This window comes from Antedon mediterranea, chromosome 10 (assembly GCF_964355755.1).
Source record: "Antedon mediterranea chromosome 10, ecAntMedi1.1, whole genome shotgun sequence".
NCBI classification, from domain to species: domain Eukaryota; kingdom Metazoa; phylum Echinodermata; class Crinoidea; order Comatulida; family Antedonidae; genus Antedon; species Antedon mediterranea.
Window position 1 is genome coordinate 20,216,286 of NC_092679.1, and position 22,544 is coordinate 20,238,829.

Sequence of the window (22,544 nt, forward strand, 5' to 3'; positions counted from 1 at the left end):
TTCGTTATCGTCTATGCGACGGAACGCAAAACGCAAAAGTGGGAACCGACGACGAAACAGTGCTGCAAACATCCCATGTTTGATTTCACACAGTCGGGGCAAACATAATTAATGGAAGGTTGTGTAGGTTGCGTAACGTTGCGTCGCTAGTGGGAACCAAGCTTTACAGGCGTTGATTGTATTAATTAGTACTCTATTTGATTTCTTTTAAAACATAATGTCTGCTACGCACAAGCCATTTGCTTTATCTGACATTCCGCTTTCGTTATATAAGTTTCAGATATATTTTGAAAATAAAGAAAAACAAAACATGTTATTCTGTTTGAAAGGATTGTTGAAACAAGAGTTTTTCTACTCAATTTAGATGGCGTTACAAAATCGAACAATTAAATTATTATCTGCTATAAATCGAAATAGATCCAAGCAAGGATAATTTGTTCATTGACCGAGTTATAAATATTCTTCTACTACACGCTACGTTTGCTTATATTTTACAACAATTTTATGTATTTTGTATCATATTTCACTGTCAGTCATTTTTATTTCAGAGTATGCTAATACGAGAAAACGTTTTATAATAGAACAATACAATTGTCATGAGTACAATATTTTGTCGAAACATGTGTAACCAAAACCATGTTAACTTGTATACACATAAAGCTTTTTTCTCACTAGCGACGCAACGTAACGCAATCTACGCAAAGTAAGATAATTCCTTTATAATAATTGTGTTTGGTAAGGTAAATGTATAAGAACTATTCAGATTCATCTAAGCGTGGATAATTTGTTCACTGGCCGAGTTCGAAATATTTCATTCTACGAAAATCTAATTTTACGCTATCACTATGTCAGTTATTAGTTCGTATTATATTTTAGTGATTTAATTTAAGACTATATTAACAAAACGAATACGTTACCGTATATAATAGAATGATTATAGTGACTACTAACAATATTTCGTCGAAACCACGGTAACTTTTACGCAAAAACGATCATTTTAACAGACACAGGATGATACAGTAAATGTAATCCTGTAATATATTATCGGTATTTTTATTGACTACACAAGATAAGTACGGTATGTCATACTAAATTGATAAAAAAGTGAAAAATAATATTTAATGGTAGAATGTGAAAATGTGGTCAATGCGAAGTCTTGTGTATTTTTTTACTTACATGGTGCATTCGGTATTTTGTAATGTATAAGATTAAAATGCTAGGTAATGTTTTTATTAAACAAGGCTTATTCGACAGAGGTAGGCCTATTTATATTCAACAGAAGTAGGCCTAATTATTCGGCAACGGTAAGCCTACTTATTCGACAGAGGTAGGCCTACTTATTCAACAGAGGTAGGCCTACTCATTCGACATAAGTAGGCCTACCTATTCGGAAATGGTATGCCTATACTTATTCGACAGAGGTAGGCCTACTTATTCGACAGAGGTACATATTCGACCACGATACTGCTACGATGTCCATTCGAATGCAGCGCTAATTCGACAAGGCACTTATTCGACTACGATGTCCATTCGAATGCAGCGCTAATTCGACAAGGCACTTATTCGACTACGATGTCCATTTCGAATGCAGCGGTTATTCGACAAGACACTTATTCGACTACGATCTCCATTTCGAATGCAGCGGTTATTCGAAAAGACACTTATTCGACTACGATGCTCATCGATAAATCGACTTATTCTTATTCAATATACGAAATTACATTGGTAAGTTATGTAATGAAACACCGATATTAATAGAATTATATTGACGTCACATCAACCTGTTTTTGTTGTTACCCACGTGACCGTGTGTTGAATCTGCACAGAGGCAGTCGCCGAAATATTATATTTATTTTGTATTACACAGGAGCCGTGCCTTATTATAGTAAGTGACTGTGCAAATTTGAAACCCATTTATACGTCTATACCAGTGTTGATACCACGCCATTGTGTCTTATTGACGACGATTGATAAGATGGATGTGTTTTACGTTCTCTTACTTCTGTCTATTTCCTCGAATATTAATGCACAAAATACCATCAATGAAGACCACAATGTGGCTTTAAATGAGGAAAACGATGTTATGTTAAAGTGGAGAGTAGATGGAGATGATATTTTCTTCGAAATGAGCGCCGCGACTACGGGTTATGTGGCGATTGGATTCTCTCCAAACGGCGGTATGCCAGGAGCTGATATCGTGGCGGGATGGGTCAAAAACGGACGGGCATATTTATCCGTAAGTTACCAATTGAATTAGTATACATAGTTTATTATTACAATCGCGTAGTATACCGTAAAACATGCTAACACGCATGGCCATGAACAGGGACGACTCACGAGCAAAAAATACGATACGATATCATGTAGAAAAAAACCTATAGGAAGCCAATTATTATAAACAGAAAGTGGCTCAAAAGCAAGAATTGTAGATGCCAGAATAGTATACAGTAATAAGTATTAGTTAATTGTACAGAGCCAATAAGTTAACGCGTTTTGTCGACTTCCATTCAAGCCAATTGTTAAGGTGTAGGCCTATGGTAAGTCGTTATTTTTATATATATTATTATGTTTCTTTTAATTGAAATAGAAATATATCGTTCCCTCTTGATTACTGTTTATATTGACTTAATAATATTAAACACATAATAACACACTGATTTGGATTACAATACCATATTGTCAAAACCACACCTCAATGTTGCTTCTTACCCAAGACACATTGATATGTTGTCGGCTTCCGCTTTATATCCGTCAATGTAAATCTATTAATCTCAACAATTGTACCAAAGTGCTTAAAACAAGAATTAATATGGGAGAAAAAAACAGATTGAATTACAAAGAATTAAAAAGATGGGTTTTTGAAAGGGTTTTGAAAACCTAGATAGAATGTGAATCTTGAATGGAATTAGGAAGATTGTTGCTTAGGAGCCACAACTGCAAAGGATCGATCATTGGTCACCGTCATAACCTGTTGATTGAAAAGGGGCGACATTTAAACATTAACCGAGAGTCTAGAATATGAATGTTCTTTGATAAATTAAGTTTAGAAGATGAAAAACATTTTATTTTTACTGTCCTTTTTTATAGAAACATTAGGAAAAAATATTGATTTAAATATATACAAGTTTAAAAATATGTTTTGTAAACAATGAAATCCATACAATTAAGTATTTTGCAACTTACTTATATAAAGCTTATGAAAAAAGAAAAACCTGTATAAGATTTTTTTATGTGAAATGGACCGGAGGCCATTGTTTATTGAAATAAAAGAAAAAAAGAAAGGTCTTCAGGCGACTAGTTGAAACAAGAAGTACAAATTTAGTCGACACGTTTACACATTGAATATATTCGTTTAATTAAGGTGGAAATGTATGATGCTGATTATTGTTATTTTTATTATTAAATAATGTTATTCCTCAGGATCGTCATGCTACGACTTATTCCAGACCGGTGGCCGATGCATCGGACGATTATGAACTTCTGTATGGTTACGAAGAAAACGGTAAAACGACCATGGCCTTCAAACGCAAGCTGAACACATGTGACGATAAAGATAATATAATCACGGTAAATTTATTTATTTTATTTTTTTAATTAATTGCCAGATAAAGTGAACTAATACAAATAACATTATACAGTGACGCACTATCAAAGTGGCTCTCCATGCGCTTAACCACAAAAACGTTTAACAAATAAGAGCTTTGAAAGTAAGTTTCTAAATAATGATGTACATGTCAATAGTGTGTGTATAATAATAAAAACCTAATTGTTTAATGTTAATAGATCTCAACAAACCTAAAACGATAATTCAAAAGAAAGAATACGTAGAGTATAGTAAGAAAGACAGTTTATGACGTCAACCGTTTTTCCCCTAAAGCGTGGTTCTCACTAGAATGCACCGCGGTGATGTATTGACGCAAAGTGGTGTATTGCGTAATCACAATCGCAACAGTGCTGCAAACATCGCAGGTTTGATTTCACGCAGGCGGGAGGGAGCAAGCACAACTATTGGAAGGGCATTTTATTAATAATAATAATAATAATAATAAATAACATTTATAAAGCGCAAGAGACAAAGGTTTCAAAGCGCTGTGTTTTCCAAGATCAGTGCAAGTAGTAGCGTGCGATTATGCTTCTCTGAAGAGATGAGTTTTGAGTTTAGTTTTAAATGTGAAAACAGATTTTGATGAGCGTATTTCGAGTGGTAGAGTGTTCCAGAGTTTTGGGGCTGCGACAGCGAAAGCACGATCACCGTAAAACCGAGTTCTGGAACGGGGTCCAGGTTTTAGAAGAAGTCTGCTGGATGAACGAAGCGAAGAGTTGGTTGACGGAGTAATGATGTCACATATGTAGGCTGGAGCACATCCGTTGATGGCCTTATATGTCAGCAACAGGATTTTAAAACGAATGCGCTGATCAACAGGCAACCAGTGTAAGTCACGTAAAACGGGAGAAATATGTTCATGTCGTTTAGTGCCAGTGATAAGTCTTGCGGCGGAATTTTGGATTCGTTGAAGAGGAGACAGATAAGAAGTTGGTAGGCCGTACAGAAGCGAGTTATTACAGTCCAGACGAGATGAAACAAAAGCATGAACAAGACGTTCAGTTGATGTTTTGTCAAGGTACTTACGAATCTGGCCGATCTGGTAAATTCCAAAGGAAGCACCACGGCAAACATTACGAATGTGTTCTTTTAAACCGAGGCTGTTGTCTAGTTGGACGCCTAGATTTCTGGCTGAGCTGGAGGTAGAGACACTAGTATCTCCGATATGGACCAAAGGAAATGATGATGCCTCACGGAACTTTGAATGAAAATGGATCATTTCAGTCTTGGAGTCGTTGAGCATGAGTTTATTTTGAATGGCCCATGAGCGAACATCTGCAATGCATGAAAGGCTGTTAACAGATTCAGAGTGATGTGTAGGTTTCATGATTAAATATAGTTGAGTGTCATCTGCATAGATCATATGACGAACTTCCGGGTGGGAATCAATGATGTTGCTGAGTGGTCCAGTGTATAAGATGAAATCGAGTGGACCTTTTACGGATCCCTGTGGTACACCCCAGGGTAGAGCGAACTCATCAGACATCGAATCACCCACAATGATTGCTTGTCTACGATTCTCAAAATATGAAATAAACCATTTCAATGCGGTTCCGCTTATGCCGTATCTTTTATGAAGACGTTGAAATAATAAATCATGATTGATAGTGTCAAATGCTGCGGAGTAGTCGAGTAGAATAAGTACCGCTTCATTACCTTTGTCTAAAGCAAGTAGTAGATCGTTTGTAACACGTAATAAAGCGGTTTCAGTTGAGTGGAAGCGGCGGTAGGCTGATTGGACTTTTGAAAACAGGAAATGTTCATCCATATATGCTTTTATCTGAGCAGTTGCAATTCTTTCCAAGACTTTAAAAAGGAAGGGAAGATTTGCTATTGGTCTATAATTTTGTAGGAGGTTGGAGTCGAGATTTTGCTTTTTCAACAGTGGCATAACGAGGGACAATTTAAATGCAGATGGTACAGTACCTGATGACAGCGACATGTTGACGATTTTAGTGATATGCGGTAGTAGAGCGTCAATGCAGTTTTTTAGTAACCGTGTTGGAATTGGGTCAAGTCTACTGGACTTAGATGCGCTTTCAGCGATGACTTTGCGTACCGTATCTTCTGATATTTGCTCAAATTCAGCGAAACTACTATTACATGACTCGTCGACGTTGACAGTTATTAGTGGAGTGTTTATGGAGTTAAGTTTCTTGCAAATTTTCAGAATCTTTTCATTAAAGAAACAGCCAAACTGGTTTGCGAGATCCATTGAAGATGTGTGTTTTGGCAGAACAGGAGAAGGATCGACCGAGTACAGTTTACTTATGATGCGGAAAAGGTTCTTGTCATCCGCATTAGCGATTTCATTGCGATGATAATTGCATTTTGCTAGATCTAGCATATCTTTATATGCTTTGCATTCCAACTTGTACCTCTGTTTGTCGATATCCAAACCAGATTTCAACATTCTGCGTTCTGATCTCCGTTTGACGCACTTCGCTTCACGGAGTTCATTCGTGTACCATGGTGCCCGTGGTCTAATGGTGACCAGTTTAGTTGTTAACGGAGCATGTTGGTCAAGGATGTACTGCAATACATTATTGTATTGGTCAGCGAGATCGGAGACATTATCTTCCGGTGCGCAGACGAGCGGGGAATTCATTATATCTTCCACAAAACAATTTAGATCAATGTTACGAAGTTTGCGGTAAGAGATTGTCCGCGTTGGTTGTTTAGGATGTGATAAATCCACAAAGCTGATGACAGCCATATGGTCGGATGGTAGTCCTTGTTTGACAGTGGTTTGTTTTATTATGTTGTCGTTTTTTCGAGAGATTAGAAGGTCCAGTGTGTGCCCGCTAACGTGAGTGGGGCCTTGGACGTGTTGATGAAGACAACTCGTGTAAAGCAGTTCATCAAATCGCTTGGTGTTGTTGTCCAAGAGGTCATCTGTGTGAATATTGAAATCACCAACTATCAGAAGGTTTTTGGTGCAAGAGACTGATTCAAGAAGTGATGAGAATTCAGTGATGAACAAGTCAAAGGTAAGTTTGTTTTTGGTCGATGGTGGTGGTCTGTAAATTGAAATCAAGTTAATTACAGATGAATTGGAAGTGATCTTGATATCCATATGTTCGAAAGACCGGAAACTTGTTGAAACATTTGGTGTTATTTGGAGTCCACGGTGCGAAATGATGCATATTCCACCTCCGCGTCCACCTGTAGGGCGTGGCTCATGTGACACCACGAAATTTGGGAGGGTGTTACTCACGTCCGCAATAAAGTGGTTGTCACTTGCATCACCTTTCAACCAACTTTCGGTAATTACTAAAATGTCTAATTCAACATCCAAAATAAAATCACAAACGTCAACAGTTTTATTTCTTATAGAACGCGCATTCCACAGTCCAAAACAGATGGAACTCGAACTACGAGATTGTTCAGTATCCACGGAAACAGGTCTGCGAGGTTGAGAGATGTGTTCAGTGGCGGCAGAGATAAGCTTGCTTCGTCGTCGACCAGCCTTCTTTCCTCTATGTGTTTTTCGAGTTGAGAATGCTCGGCATGTGGTAAAGGCATTGATATTCAAACGATTTATAGTGTCAATTTCTGATGGAGTCAACGATGACTTTAAGTTTCCTGATAATCTGAGAAGTTGATCACGATCGTAGTAAATCATAGACGCAATAGATGAACTGACAGGTTGAATTAAAGTCAATGAACACCCGTTATGATAAGACGATTCGGTTCTGTGAAGTAAGCCGACTACTACAATCCTAGGCCTACCGTAGTTGACAAATCCGGCAAAGAATGTTGAATGAACCGTGGATACGGCTGACCGCGAAGGCTGACTGCACAGGAATGTGAGTAGACAGGCAAACGAAACTGGCCTAGGAAAACGGAACATTAGTTTCGCTAGTAGACCAACGATGTTATCTTCACAAATACATACAACGGTCAGTAATAACCAGGAAAAGTTCGATGTGGCATTAAACACACAGATTTCAGTAGGCCTATACAGAAACTGTAATTTTACAGAAACTTGGAGAACAGATCAGACTGGCCGCTTGTAAGGCGCACACGTCTTGTTGACATCAAACAGAATTGATGAAAAAAAAAAAAAAAAAAAAAAACCTACGTTGCGTAGGTTGCGTTACGTTGCGTCGCTAGTGGGAACCAAGCTTTAGCAAACAATAGAGACAATACCCGGAACGTTTATAGGAGACATTCTGTCAAATTTCAGCCCTATTACAGTCCAATATATTTTATAGTCGAGTTGAATCTCCCTTCAACATGCCCACACACCGGCACTGCTACTTTCTTTTTGTGTTTGTATGAGATAAATATTTATGGATTGTTTTTTAGAGTGATACATTACGAATAATTTGGGCTGTCAATAATGCCGATCCCATGAATTTGGACGATCTTATGTACCATAGCAATAACAGAGGCGTGCGCTCTGTCGTGTTACTAGATGCGGCGACGTCAAAGATCAGCGAACTACCTGCAGATGCCGGATTCTTTGACGTAACAATGCCAAATGTAAGTGGGTTATATTAACACATATTGATTTGCTTACTCACTCATCATTGGTTGAAAGTTATTTTGATATAAATGTTATGATGCGACTCTATACAGTTAAATAAATTAAAAATATATCTTCTTCATAAACAATGTAGGCCTATTACTATATTATTAAACTAAAAATCCGGTATCCATCAACATTTATTATGACTACAAGCAATTTTTACACTGAACTATACTACTGAACTGTAACACTTCACAGGTAACAGTCCCTGACGATAAGGACACAACGTACTGGTGTATAGCTGTCGACGTGCCAAAATTTGACCAAGAAGTTCATGTGATTCGTGTAAGTGCTTACATATTACGAAGAAAATTGTCGATGTTTACAATTTATTATAAGATATCTTATCACCTACCTCATCTTAATAAGGCCCCTGCTTTTGTGAAGACTCGAATATACATGTTTGCGCGCGCGTATACAAAGTTATGATGCTACACATTAAGTTGTTTAAATCTCAACAGTTATAATTGGTCACTGAAGTCAATTTAGCGGGTAAGTTAACTAAGGCTGAACGGGTCAATTACAGTATTTTATAATTGATAATTTATAAACTTTAAAAAAAATATTTAGTTCGACGGTATTGTACAAGAGGGCCATGAATCTGTGGTTCACCATATGGTCATATATGCCTGCTATGGCAACATAACAGCCGTACGTGGTTGGTCGTTGGATTGTGATAGTGAAATTATGCCGCCTGATATGTCGGAGTGCTTAACAATTATATACGCATGGGCAATTGGCGCCAAGGTAAGTTATAACTATGATGTTGTCGGTCAATATTCTTCTTAAATAACAGCCATCGGTTAAATTTATTAGTATTTTATTTACACGTCTGGCTTCTAACAATATCATGCTGTATATATTTGTCTCCCGTATTTGAAATGTACCATTTCCCCCATATGCCCGTTTATGCATTACGCCATTCCATTAATTACTCACGCATAACAGAGTGTAACTAGCGCCATCACATAATCTATTAAAAAACAATAATACAGAATATTAATGTATGATTGTCATGATGATGACGACTGTGATGGCACTAGTTACTATTTGTTATGCTTGATTAATTTATAGAATGACGTAATGCATAGGGTATAAATACGAAGACACTGTAGGTATCCATTGTTTATTGCTGGTACTGGCGGGATCGGTGTATGTATGTACGTAGGCTACTTGTTAACAGGAAATCGTCGTTAGAATTAAATTATAAATGAAGTTAACGTGTCGTTTTGTACTCGTTTTATGTACTTGTCAATAATAAAACTTTTATTTCAGTCTTTCGAGTTTCCAGAGCACGTTGGGTTGCCATTGGGCGGCGAGGATGGTCCAACGTTTTTAATGATCGAAATGCATTACGACAACCCTGCATTTTCCCCAGGTAAACCTTTTTCAGAATCCTTTTGAAAGTGCCAGGTGAAGGATGAGGTGAGGTAGAAATATGTTATGAATGTTCGGTTAGGGGCTCATTGCTCAACTAATTATCTATCACATAAATTATTTCATGTCATCCACAAGTACTTACTCGGTTAATTTAAAATCAAAATAAATCCAGTATTTAATTTTAATGCATTATTTACTGATTTGTTTAGATTTCCATGACAACTCTGGATTGCGGATTTATTACACACCAACGCTTCGGGAGTACTCGGCTGATATATGGATGGTCGGACAAAATGTTGACCTAATGCACCTTATCCCGCCAAATGAATCTGCATTCAAAACATACGGATTTTGCTTTGGTGACTGCACCAAAGCTGTAAGTTCACAATATATACATATCGTATCGATGTAAATGAGGGGGAGAACCTGCGACTCACAACCTGCCGGGCTGAGTTGCGCACTAATGTGCGAATGGCGCTCATTCGTCTGTTCAAAATGACAATGACCAGGGTAACCTAATCGTTCGAAAGATAAACTGGATTCACGCAAGCAGTCATTATGCAAGTTCTACTACCAGAATAATGGTTGAGGTGTGCCTTAAATCTGTGCCTAATTTAATAAGTATGGTCTGCGGCGCCCCTTCTTAACCGCTAGGCCACTCGACTCGAAGGAACACAGTAGTATTGATTGTACCTACAATAACATAGGTTATCATATTCCTCATGGTGTCTAGGTCATTTTAAACAACTTTATTCGCGGTACTCTATCTTCGCTCTAGTTCTTATGTCAGGATGTTTTTATTTTGCAGGGAATGGATGAAGATGTTTATGTTTTTGCAGCTATGTTACACGGACATCTTGCAGGTATTTGGTCTTGCTATTAATAATTATCATTACAAAAATGCTTGAAAATTACAATAATGTGCACATTTTTCAATTTATCCTCCTGATTTGTTTGTTTTTAAAGCCGACAGACAATTACTATTAGTTTTCATAAAAATCGATATATTGAGGACGTCTCAAAAGCTTAATAAAATCTCGAGTTATCTCTACCTTCAATACTGACATAAATATAATATAGCGCGCCCTCTTTCGCCAAAGTATTTCTCTCAGATTTCGTTGTTATATATAGGCCTATTGCATTAAAATTTAAATAATCGCCGGCATGAATAGGCGGCGTGTAACATCTTAATTACGCTTTCTATCATTAACGATACATTTTCAAATGCATTACGCTATTTAAATTACCGTTCTTTAGCTCGACAGATTAATTTACAACAGTACCGTGGTGATGAGCTTATTGATGAACTTAAAGACGACAACTACGACTTCAACCTTCAAGAAACCCGTATACTGGCGACAGAAAACACCTTTAAACCAGTAAGGACGTAAACGTAACGTAGTAACTTGGGATATAAAGTGATGATAACGCAAGAAACAAACAAACTTAATGCAAACGTCACAACATTTTTAGAGCTATAGAAAGTTCCTGACGTGTTGTGATTGTTTCAAATCTGGTTGTTTCGAGGAGGAAAACAAAAACAAATAAATCGTTTTATTATTACTATACAGTACAAAATGATCTATTTTGAATTTATCGAGTCTAGTTTATCGATATTAGTTTTAAAGCTTGGTTCCCACTAGGACACAACGCAATGACGTAAACGCAACGCAAATAACCAATCACAAGCGACAGGTCGAATAACCCATTACTTGTGATTGGTCAAATAAACTTGCGTTACGTGTACGTCCTTGCGATGTGGTGGGAACCAAGCTTTACTGGACACAATGCTCACAAAAGGCACGATTTTAACGTGATTCTGTTTCTTTTAGGGTGATTCTTACGTAGTCACGTGTACGTACAATACAGTTGGTAGAGATGAAGTAACACGCGTAAGTAAGGCAAAATGAACAAATGTATTTAGTGATCGATTAAAAACGACAGCTTCAAAAACAATCTCCAAATGATATTTATTATAATATAATAATATTGGTTATATAATTATTATAGGCTACTTTACCCAATATATTTATAATAAAGAATTAAAAACCTCAATTACGTCTACAGCCGTGACCATACTGCTTTGCGATTTCCTAGAGCTTTTTTGTAATCGGGAAATATTTTGACATTTCTGTTTTAATGTTTGTTTTTAGGGAGGAGATGGCACAGTCCAGGAAATGTGTTTGGTCTTTGTGTATTACTATCCTAAAAAAACCAAGATAGATTATTGCATGTCAACTCCAAGTTTAGCAAGTTACTGGGAGTTTTTCAACATTCCATACGTCGAGGGCATGTAAGTTGATACTAATTGAAAGAATATAGTCTAAAACCACAAATAATTTTCTGAAAATAAAATAAAAACATTACATTTTCTTACACACATACATTCACTTTCTATGTTGGTCCAGATTACTCTACCCTATCAAACTAGTTTGACAAACAAGTGTGATGTGCCCAAATATGGTAGTGATATGGCCAAATATGGTATTGATATGACATACATTTTTTTTTCACATAAAGTTGGATAGTGTAGACAGAGTTAAGTCGCGCTTAAAACGCAGTTGCACGCTCTTAAACATGACTGCCGTTAACTGTGGACAAATACCATGTAACCGTTTTGGAAGTGTTTGTATTAAAGAATTTAAAATGTTTGTTTTTGCAATTAGAGGTATCGTAGTATATCATCGCTTTTAAATTATTTCATATATAAAGTACAAACGCGTGTGTAGAGAGTAAATAGTAATTGTACGGTGTCAAATCAATTTGAAATTTCTACAAGTCGAGCGGTTACGACAATTGAACTGCAAATTCCAGTCATTATACTACTATAATATCGGCACATATTCGCCTCACCTCGATCATAGTTCTGGTGGTAGAACGAGTCTTTTCGGATAAGACTGGAAAAGCAAAAACCAGTATACACATCTGGCTCTTTGTAGTTAAATCATTGGAGAAAAATATGGTGTTTGCTAGGTGTTCTTAACTTATCCATTTTTAGTCTAGGGTCTAGACCAAAATTTTGGCACATATGGCGTTTCATACGTATAATGCATGAGTTGTATTTTCAGGCAAAAATCGAAACGCCGACTGATGGACTAACATAAAAAAAGACAGAATTGGGGTAAACTCTAATCCATTTTCAACCATTCTAGTTTATCACTGTGTTTTGCCATACCAACCCTATACCACCTGAATCACAGAAATCACGAGTGTGAATGGGACAAAAAGCAAATTTTATATTTATTTACCATGTGGAGAAAAAAATGAATTAATTTTGGTTTATTTTACTCAGTGAAGACTATTCTGTATACACATACTCCCACGTAGTGAATTCCGATCCGGAAACATTGCGAATTGGCTTGCAAAATGTAACGGACAGAGCCAAACGCTACAACTACTGCTTTGGTAGCACAGACTTAAATCTGAACGTAAGGAATTTCATCATAAATATGATTTTAATTAGTTTTTAATTCTATACTTAGTTCCAACTAGTTTAGTTTAAACCTTAGCTACTTGATAATAGGCATAATGCTTTATTTCTACAGTGTTGAATATTGACTGTGTTATTACAGTAGCGTAATGTACGCTGAGTGCGTATTTTAGCGTCTGAACTTTGAATTGAATTAACTATGGCCAGCTGAGATAATATAGACTATAACTTTGTCCAGAAATGATTTACCTTCCTTGACCTACGTCACTTCAACCATGTGAACATGCGATATGATATTGTACGTATTTAAAAAAGATGATAATTGTTTTACTTTTAAATATTCTCAAACTTGGTATAGTATACCGTAAAAATTGTTCTATGTTTTTATTTCAACAGGAAGACCACTTTGAGCTGAACTTTCCAGAGTGGTTTGATCCAGAAAAAACAATGGTCGCGCCCGATGTATGCTCCGTCGATGACGACGACAACGACCCCATTGGCAGAGGCAATACGTTGATGGCGGGCTGCTACAGCGTTATTACAACGATTGCCTTATGCCTGCTTTTTGTGTAACTTTTTAAACTAGAATATGATTTCTCTAGAGATTTAAAGTTTTAATCTTTTACAATATTTTACATATTACAATTTTGTACGATTCATTTTTTGTTTATGATTTAATGTTAAGTTATATAATAAATCATTACTCTAGGTAGTAGAGAGAGTAATGATAACCTGTAACGATTTATATGATGCGATGCTTTAGGCCATAGAGATAATTGTTGTAGTTAATAATATCTCTGTGTAAGCCTATCGGTATTACTGAGTTTTCAAGCAAGACGATATGGAAAACTGTGTAAATTTATTTAAAATACAGTTGTATGATTGTGGAAATTGAGGATATGATTTATGTGATAACATTTTATAAAAAAATCTATTTCATGATTTTTGGAATATTATAACAATAAGACTTTTTTAAAAGATGTATGAATATAGTTTTTATCTCTCAATATCTGTTAATATTATTATTATTATTTTATTATTATAAATTATTGCTAGTTCGCAGAGGTAATTAATAAAATTGTGTAAAACTGCGCGTCGAGCATAAAGCTTGGTTCCCACTAGAACGTAACGCAACGCAAGCGTTTTAACCAATGACAAGCGAAGTTATAGACGGTTAGCAATCACGAGCGAATAAGCCATCGCTTGTGATTGGTCAATTCACTTGCGTTGCGTTACGTCCTTGTGTTGCGTCGCTAGTGGGAACCACGCTTCAGGGAGGAACGAGGGGACACACTGTTTTGAGTGGGGTTACCGTAACCACAAAAGTGCTCCCCAGCTCATATACAGATTATTTCATGTGACGTAAGTATGGTTCACTAGGCCTCTGTAGGCCTAAGTCTATAATATGATTTATGTATTTTTAGTGACACAGTGTAATTCGTTGTGATTCTGACGCTTTCTATTATAACATATAGGAATACCATATACGATACACAAACCAGCATTTAAAACCAACCATTCATAACGAGTTTTGTTATTCATTTGCAAAGTAATTATATTGGTTATGGTGTATTAACAAACAATTGCATCAAATATCGAGTTAGACGGAATTTTTGACGAACTTTGGTAGTGTATGCCTATTTTTGAAAATTACAATCAATCAAATGCCATCTTGATAAATATATCAATAGGATCTAGATCTAGGATACCATTGTATTCTGTAATTTATCCCATGTGCGTACATACAAATGATATTTCCTAAAGCTCTGTCTACACTATGATGTGCCTAATTATGGTAGTGATATGCTCAATTATGGTAGTGATATGACATCATCATGTCCATATATGGACATATCACATTTTATTGTCACATAAAGTTTGATAGTGTAGACATAGCTGTAGCTAGGCATGTATATTGCAGCACTTTTTTAGACATTAGAACAAGCACACTCAGTAATACCCGTTGTTCCATTTTATTTTTATTCTTTGGTATTTCCAGTTTGTATTGAAATCAATCCATGCATATAATTAGAGTATTGAATATGTGTTTGTATACAATATACAGTCACGGGGAAATATGGCTGACTTTCATATATTTCAACCAGATGATATCGAGATCAAGCATAATCTGGGAGATAAGTTTAATTTATCCTTCGGAATTGTGAAAATTACTGGCGAATCAGTAGCAGTGAAGAAAAATGTCACAATTGGCGTGCAGAAACGGGAGTTGGATATATTGAAAGGTCTACAACATACAAATATTGTCCGACTGTTGGGGATTATTGAGAGCGAACAGCACACGTCACAAGGGTTAGTACTTGAATATGCACCAAACGGAAGCCTATATGATTTCTTACATAAGAAGCCTAGAACTCAATTCGACTATTTAGATTGGTGCAAACAGGCCGTACGCTCGGTCGTGTATATCCACAGTAAAGGCATATCGCATAGAGATATAAAATCTAAGAATTATTTAGTTTTTGGAGACACTATCAAGCTAACTGATTTTGGCTTGTCAAATTTCAAACTTGACGTTACTTCAACTACTTCGCGTAATGTACGCGGTACGATCATTTGGATGTCTCCTGAAGTAATGGATGAAGCGGAGGGTGTCGATTATTTTAAAGCAGAGGTATACTCCTTAGGAATAGTTTTGTGGGAATTATATTATAAGAGAAAGCCCTATGAGCATCTAAGTATGGCACGTATCACTCAACATGTTCTTAATAAAGGTCATCCAGAAATGGATGATACATGTGACGTACGCTTGCGTGATGTGATGCTGAATTGCTGGAATTACCAACCAGACCAAAGACCAAACGCAGAGCAGATTCTGACGTCACTTGATAACGTACCTGAAATATTGGTCAGAAGTAGTTTGAAGGTAATAGTATAATTATTAATACCTGTAATTTCTGCAATACAGTACAATGACAACAGGTTTGTAAATACATCATTCGAGTCTGTCAATATATATTTTTGTTACTGTTAATGCTCATCTTTTTCCATTAATTAATGAATTTTATATTTGCAGGAAGAAGATCAGACCGCATTTCAACATTTGCTAGCAAACCTCAGCAAAGATTATGCTGGTAATAAATACCGTTGGTTAAAAATGCTTCTACATGGTATTATACCTAATGGATGTTATGACGATAACTCTACAGGGCTTGACTTATTTAATGAACTTGTTGACATTGGAAAGATTTCAATTACTGATGTCACCCTCTTGTCGGATGTTGCTGAAACCACCGAACAGACATCGGCAAAAGATCGTATAGCCGAATATAAAAGGACTGTACAATGCAGTGAAACATTAGGAACAAGATTAACACCATATCGGAAGGCTCTTTTTGAAGCCCTCAGGAATGTTGGGCGTGATGATTTACGTAATGTCATTGGTTTCTACAAAGTTACATTCCATGGCTTTGACAATATATGGGATGTTGTTTTTCACCTTGAGCAACACAAACTATTAGATGATACCCAAGAAAAGTGTAAACGGTTTGCAGATCTTCTAAACAAAAAGACAGGGAGTATTTTACTAGGTAAATCTTGATAAAATATAATTATACATTTCTGGTTATATCATTTATAATAATACTACTTAGTGGAAGAATTTTTCAATTCTAAATAGAATCGGATGTTAGAATATATGTTATAATTGTCCATAATTGTTCTTTTCCCATAGCTGCTCCAAAAACCCTAATAAGGTAAGAAGACTACCAAAACGAAAAAAATAAGATAACTCGCAATTTAAAAAATCTTTTAGGACAAAACAATAGAAATGATTTATAATATAAGAAACAAAGATTTACTAAAGTGATAAATGTTTCGGTAAAGAATTATTAACGTCATGTAGGCCTACATTTTTCTATAAATATAAAACGAATTGAAGTACGTAGGGATATATACTAATTTTAATGTGTCGAGGTACAATAAATTTGAATAAATATGAATGAATAAATAAACTTTAAAGGAATAAGAAACGGAAGAATAAAGTGGTTTAAGAATACGATTTATTTTATCGGAAGAAACAATTGAGGAAAGTATATAATTATTAAGAATTAGAATGTTGTAAGATGCAAATGAAACACGGTAAATAAATGTTAATAGAAATGCGTGCGTTTGTTTTTGCGTGTAACATTTTACCTGATAAAATGAACTTGAAGTATTAGTAAAACACCACTACTCAAGAGGAATTATGCTAAGGCATTGAAGAATTAGTTTTTAGATATTTTTCTGAACAGGCTCAGAATGAATTTCTGACTGTGTGCGTCATGAGAAGGTACGTGGAAAACCCCGTCATATGGGTCGTTGATTTGTCCGTAGTCATTGCATTTTGCCGGGGATTCCCTATCATTTAAGTATTTCCGTAGTACCCTATTTATCTTCATTTCTCTACGTCCCTAATATTGGGCAGAATTTCTGTAGTAATTACGGACGTTCCGAACTTTGAAATAACAGTGTTTAATTGCTTCTTTCTGCAAATTCTCTTTCATATTTTCTTTTCTGGAGTGAAGCAACACTGTTGTACATTTTAGTGAATAAATGAAAATGATTTTTTTAAATTGTTGTTTTACTGACTTACTTAGCATTTATTGAAAAATAATACAATTCAACGTTTTGCTCAATATATTTATAGCAGCAATTATTAATTGATAATAGGCCTAGTAATTAGTTTGGGGACTTCCTCTGACGTTCGCATTCGCAACAAATGTTATCCTTAGTCACATTTTTATCCGAATTATTACTCATTTTGTTTGTATATTGACATGATAATGTGTTCATTTATTCTGTGCATGTTAAAATATGTTAAATGCATATCGCCGCAAATTACTCAATTATTATTTTTGTGTTGGGTCTGATATGTTCGTTTTATTTATGCACATGTGTTCTTAAGACCAAAGCTCCATGATAAACATTGAATTACTCCTGTATTGTATTAAAAACCAAATCAAATGAAGACGTTTTATTAAATTTATTTTTTTTATCACTAATTTTCTTGTTGATTCTGCTTGTATTGATGTGTGAGTTCCTGATAATCCTATTTGTTCCTTAGGTCACCTAAGCAATGGAAGGAAAAACGTTTTAATTAAATTTCTTTTTTTTTCTTAGCATTTCTTTTTTCATAGCCAAACTATTAATACGCCGTCTGTACTAAGAGAGTATCACTGACAGTTGAATTTGTTTTTCGCCAAGACTCCATGATACAACTAAACTGGAATGAAAACAACAAATCTAATAAATGCAAATTGTAGTGGAATAACGTTAAGAATGATAAAAAAATAAAATAAAAAATACTATACAACAAAGCATGAGATGCGATAACTAATAGCAAAAACAATAGCACGGTCTAATATATGCGTGAATGGCGCGCCATAGAAATCTGTTGTGGCTGAAACTGTCTGGTGATATTCGTCAACACGAATACGCTTTACGAATATGAAATGGGGATCAGCTCAAAGGTTTAACAAAATGTGTGATGTATCCGTTTTCGTTATCGTATTCGTAAGGTTGCGAAAACTCCCTATTATTGGATAAAAACGTGAACTTGGTGGAAGATTTCATTTATAGAAATTGTTACATACATTACACAACTGTTTCTTTTTTTTTCACAGATGATATCCATAATATTAGGTAAGGAATCGGATGCCAGATAGTGGGGTTTTCAGAAAATAAGTCACTTTACAACTTTTAACAAGTATTTTGATCTCCGATTTTGTTCGTACACGCATTCACAGTGTAATTTACCCTGCATTTACGTCAGAGTAGGATAAAGCACCAACTAAAATAAATCTTGATTTTGAAAGTTTAGCAGCAAATCTATACCATAATACTAGTATTTGATAAATACATTAATTTGCCAATTTCACAGTCTGAAACCGGCACTAACTTTACTCTTTATTAAAAATAATGGATTGATATTTGTACAAATTTAGAGATGGAACACCTCAACAACATTTGGATACACATTCCAAACCAGACCAAAGGCTAAACGTGAGTGTAATGCCACTTGATAACAAAACTGAAACACTCGTCACTAGTAGTAGTAGACCTAGCGCCAGGCAAAAAGAAAAACAAAAATCAGGAATACACACGGTAGGATAATATGAACTTGTATAGTTGGCCTAGTGACCTCGGAATGCCAAACAATTCCTCATAAACAATTTAATTTATGGTTTTTAGGTTTAGATCATTATTAGTTGGTTTGTGACTTTTGGATGACTATGAAAAACGGTTTCTTTTTCTCAAATTCCAAACAATAATTCGTTTCTTATATCTACTGTTTTCTAGACTTGGCTATGTATAGCACTGGGTGTGGTGATGGTAGGTGTCGCAATACATTATACAGCACCGACTCACGAACTTACCACAGAGTTTGTTAGGGACACGGCCGCAGCACCAACTCGCGAACCTACGACAGAACCAGTTGAAGACACTACTACAGCACCAGCTCCCGAACCTACCACAGAGTCTGTTAGGGACACGACCACAGCACCAACTCGCGAACCTACGACAAAACCAGTTGAAGACACTACTACAGCACCAGCTCCCGAACCTACCACAGAGTTTGTTAGGGAAACGACCACAGCACCAACTCGCGAACCTACGACAGAACCAGTTGAAGACACTACTACAGCACCAGCTCCCGAACCTACCACAGAGTATGTTAGGGAAACGACCGCAGCATCAACTCGCGAGCCTACTACTAAAGCACCAACTCCGGAACCTACGTCATCAGAGTCGATAACAACACACTCCAAAGATAAGAAAAAAGAAGAGCCTAAACGAATAATCAAAAATAGGCGTGAAAAGGTAAAACGTTTTACTTATTAACTATTACATTATTTCAGCGTCAGGGGCATACGCTCTGGAATAGTCTTTGTATCACCACCCGACAGTGATTTAGTTCACTTTTGGGGTGCCCTGTCTTATTTTCTGGCTGTTATTTATTGTTTTGTTTATTGTTTTGAGACGAATAAATGAAATGAAATGAAATAAAATTGTATAAATTTAAAAAAAAGGACGCAAAAAGTGTCTGGTTAAGAAAAATAATACAACGTGTTGGAATTTAATTTAGTATGTAATACAGGAGCACCACAAAGATGCGTCCTTTCTCCTGTATTGTCAGCATATATACACATGAGTTTAAAATTAAATTTGATGACTGCGTTTTAATTAAGTACACCGATGACAGTGTTATAACTGGATCTATTAAGGATAATAATGAATTAAACTATACAGTCAATAAATAATTTTGGCACATGGTGTTGTAATAATTTAGTACGAACTAAAAAGATCATTTTTGACTTTAGACGCTCTATTAAAAGCCATAATTGGCTCCAATTGTCATAACTATCAATGAACAAAATATTGAAATTGTAGAGGAGTTTAAGTATTTTAGTGTTGTGCTTGATAACAACATTAATTGGAAAGCCAACACTTTATCTAAATCCAAAAGAGCAAGACAGAGAATGGTTTTCCTCCGAAAACTTAAAACATTCAATATTACATGTGACATTCTTAACCTTTTTAAGTGTTCTTTTATTCGGCTCTATTGTCTGGTTCTCGAATCTTACTGAAAAATACCAAACTAGCTGAAATTGTAGTGTGCCAGTAAAATCATCGACATTAGCCTTGAACTTTTATTTCGCTTCGTGAAAGGGGCATCCTAAAAACTGTAAATACAATTCGTCAGGATCCTGATTACCCTCTTTAAGCTTAGCCAAACTGGTAGACTGATCACTCTGAATCAAACACTAAACGTTGCCGACAATAATTTGTTATTGTTTATAGTTCGTATGGTCTCTTTAGATTCATTGGTTACACGCTTTTTCTTTGAATTCATTGTAAATTGCATGTAAATCAAAATGTAAACCTTCCAACCAAATTCGTTGTTAAAATGACAATAAATAATATCGTATCGTATTGTATCGAAGGCTTTATATAAAATTAATTTTGCACTGTTCTTTTTGATTTGTTTTTAATAGTCAAATACAGATAGCGAACAAGCTACAAAATCAGGTAGGTATACACGCATATTATTATGAAGGATAATACCCTAGTTAAAATGTAACTAGTGTTCCTGACTATATTCTGCTCACTTTCACTTTACAACAGGACATGGTCTACGTAATCTGTATTAAACCTGTAGATTCGAAGATATTTTGACCCGTATGAAAAACCCTCCGTAGGTCCACTCTTATTTAAGTGTTGATATAAGTGCCATCACTTTTTAAATAGCTTCTTTTTATGACGAGGTTTTTCATTTCTTTAATGTGCATGTTTGGTTAGTGTCTGAATATTAAAACTCTTCTCTTTAGCATCTGCCTACATATTTTTTTTTTGGAAATTGTCCCCATTGGAGGACTAAACTTTGGATTTAACTTTGACCATATTTTCATTCTTTAGGGAGTTTTTTTAATGATTTCAACTACGAAATCGAATATGCTAACTGGGAGCATTTTGGTTCAGAAAAATGGGGAAAATGCCGTAAACAACATTATAAGAAAAGAAATAAAACTGTTGATTTAGGAAGCCGTTATTCAAAAACAGGAGGTAAAATGGTTTAATCATATATGCATTGACAATCCGATAAATCATTCAATTATTTCGACAATAAACTGATCGTAATTTTAAATGTTGTTAGCAAATATGCCTATCTAATTTATAATTTCAGATGATTATTACATTTGTGTTGCAATCAATCGTGGTGATAGTAGGCCTGAATCCACCAAAGGGGGCTATCTTAATAGTTCAAAAATTCCAGACGAATGGGATGAAGCGTGCCTTACATTTGAATACTTCATTACTGACGGACAAATTGATGTAGATCATTATAAAAATGGCAAACCTGAAAACGTGTTCACCAGTGGTTATACTAAAGGAAAATGGAAACCTGCAAGAGTTACTATTAATACTGTCGATATAAAAATATCCTACTTGTTGATTGGCGGAAAAGTATCTGGTGATGACACAGAGGTAGTTGCTATTGACGATATTGATCTTACTGATGGTCCTTGTACACCAGAGGATTAGGATTCATGATTGAAGGGGATTCAAGATTCAAGGAATTGTATTGGTCCACTTTAAAATGGAAATTTGTTTTCTTGGTATAAATATCAAAATTTAATTTTAAATTTTACTTTGGCTGTTAAAATATAAAAGTAAAAGTAATTTGGCAGATATTAATTAATTTGAATACCAGCTATTACCTGCTTTGAGGTAAATATAAGATTTGATATCCCCGAGGGAATGATATTTTGTCGAATCTTATCTTTCACCTCTCAGCAGGCAATTTCTGTATAATATTATCCGCCTTTTGTTAATTACATGGTATGTAGTTGTTTTGTTCTTTTGTTTGTTAATAGCGCCCATAATTTTTAAGTTATCCTGAATGTGGGTGTTACCTACTATATACAGAACATGCCTGTTGACGAAAACCTATATATTTGAGAGGTCACAAACGCCTATTAAAATTTCGTGTTTTTTGTATTTGTTTTCTGCCAAGTATTTCGCTCAGTTCGGAGTTATTTCCCTATTTATTACTATTTTTTTTACAATTTATAAATATACATCTATATCCAGCTTTA

At 35.5% G+C, this 22,544-nt stretch overlaps 2 protein-coding genes across 3 annotated transcripts; both read left to right on the forward strand.

Moving 5' to 3' along the window:
• The first annotated feature begins 1,853 nt into the window (after positions 1-1,853).
• LOC140061358 (DBH-like monooxygenase protein 1 homolog) lies at positions 1,854-13,926 on the forward strand. The gene is made up of 13 exons (XM_072107871.1): positions 1,854-2,236; positions 3,421-3,567; positions 7,916-8,092; positions 8,337-8,423; positions 8,709-8,885; positions 9,414-9,516; positions 9,728-9,894; positions 10,327-10,381; positions 10,776-10,897; positions 11,351-11,410; positions 11,672-11,811; positions 12,811-12,946; positions 13,345-13,926. The coding sequence occupies exons 1-13, from the start codon at positions 1,976-1,978 to the stop codon at positions 13,519-13,521; spliced, it is 1,809 nt and encodes a 602-aa protein (XP_071963972.1). The 5' UTR covers positions 1,854-1,975; the 3' UTR covers positions 13,522-13,926.
• Positions 13,927-14,047: 121 nt separating this feature from the next.
• Positions 14,048-22,544, forward strand: LOC140061357 (uncharacterized). Of its 2 annotated transcripts, XM_072107870.1 has the most exons (9): positions 14,048-14,310; positions 14,948-15,832; positions 15,983-16,496; positions 18,570-18,588; positions 18,891-19,050; positions 19,246-19,767; positions 20,943-20,976; positions 21,364-21,510; positions 21,632-22,544. In XM_072107870.1, the coding sequence occupies exons 2-9, from the start codon at positions 15,026-15,028 to the stop codon at positions 21,988-21,990; spliced, it is 2,562 nt and encodes an 853-aa protein (XP_071963971.1). In that variant the 5' UTR covers positions 14,048-14,310; positions 14,948-15,025; the 3' UTR covers positions 21,991-22,544. The 2 variants fall into 2 exon arrangements, with proteins under 2 accessions (XP_071963971.1, XP_071963970.1); XM_072107869.1 differs by having other exon boundaries at positions 14,048-15,832.

Coding starts and splice junctions, on each gene's coding strand:
- LOC140061357 (XM_072107869.1), top strand. CDS start 15,026: ATGGCTGACTTTCATATATTTCAACCAGATGATATCGAGATCAAGCAT. Junction 19,051..19,245: donor AAAAATCAGGAATACACACG/GTAGGATAATAT, acceptor ACTGTTTTCTAG/ACTTGGCTATGTATAGCACT. Junction 19,768..20,942: donor TCAAAAATAGGCGTGAAAAG/GTAAAACGTTTT, acceptor TGTTTTTAATAG/TCAAATACAGATAGCGAACA.
- LOC140061358 (XM_072107871.1), top strand. CDS start 1,976: ATGGATGTGTTTTACGTTCTCTTACTTCTGTCTATTTCCTCGAATATT. Junction 10,898..11,350: donor CAGAAAACACCTTTAAACCA/GTAAGGACGTAA, acceptor TGTTTCTTTTAG/GGTGATTCTTACGTAGTCAC. Junction 11,812..12,810: donor ATTCCATACGTCGAGGGCAT/GTAAGTTGATAC, acceptor TATTTTACTCAG/TGAAGACTATTCTGTATACA.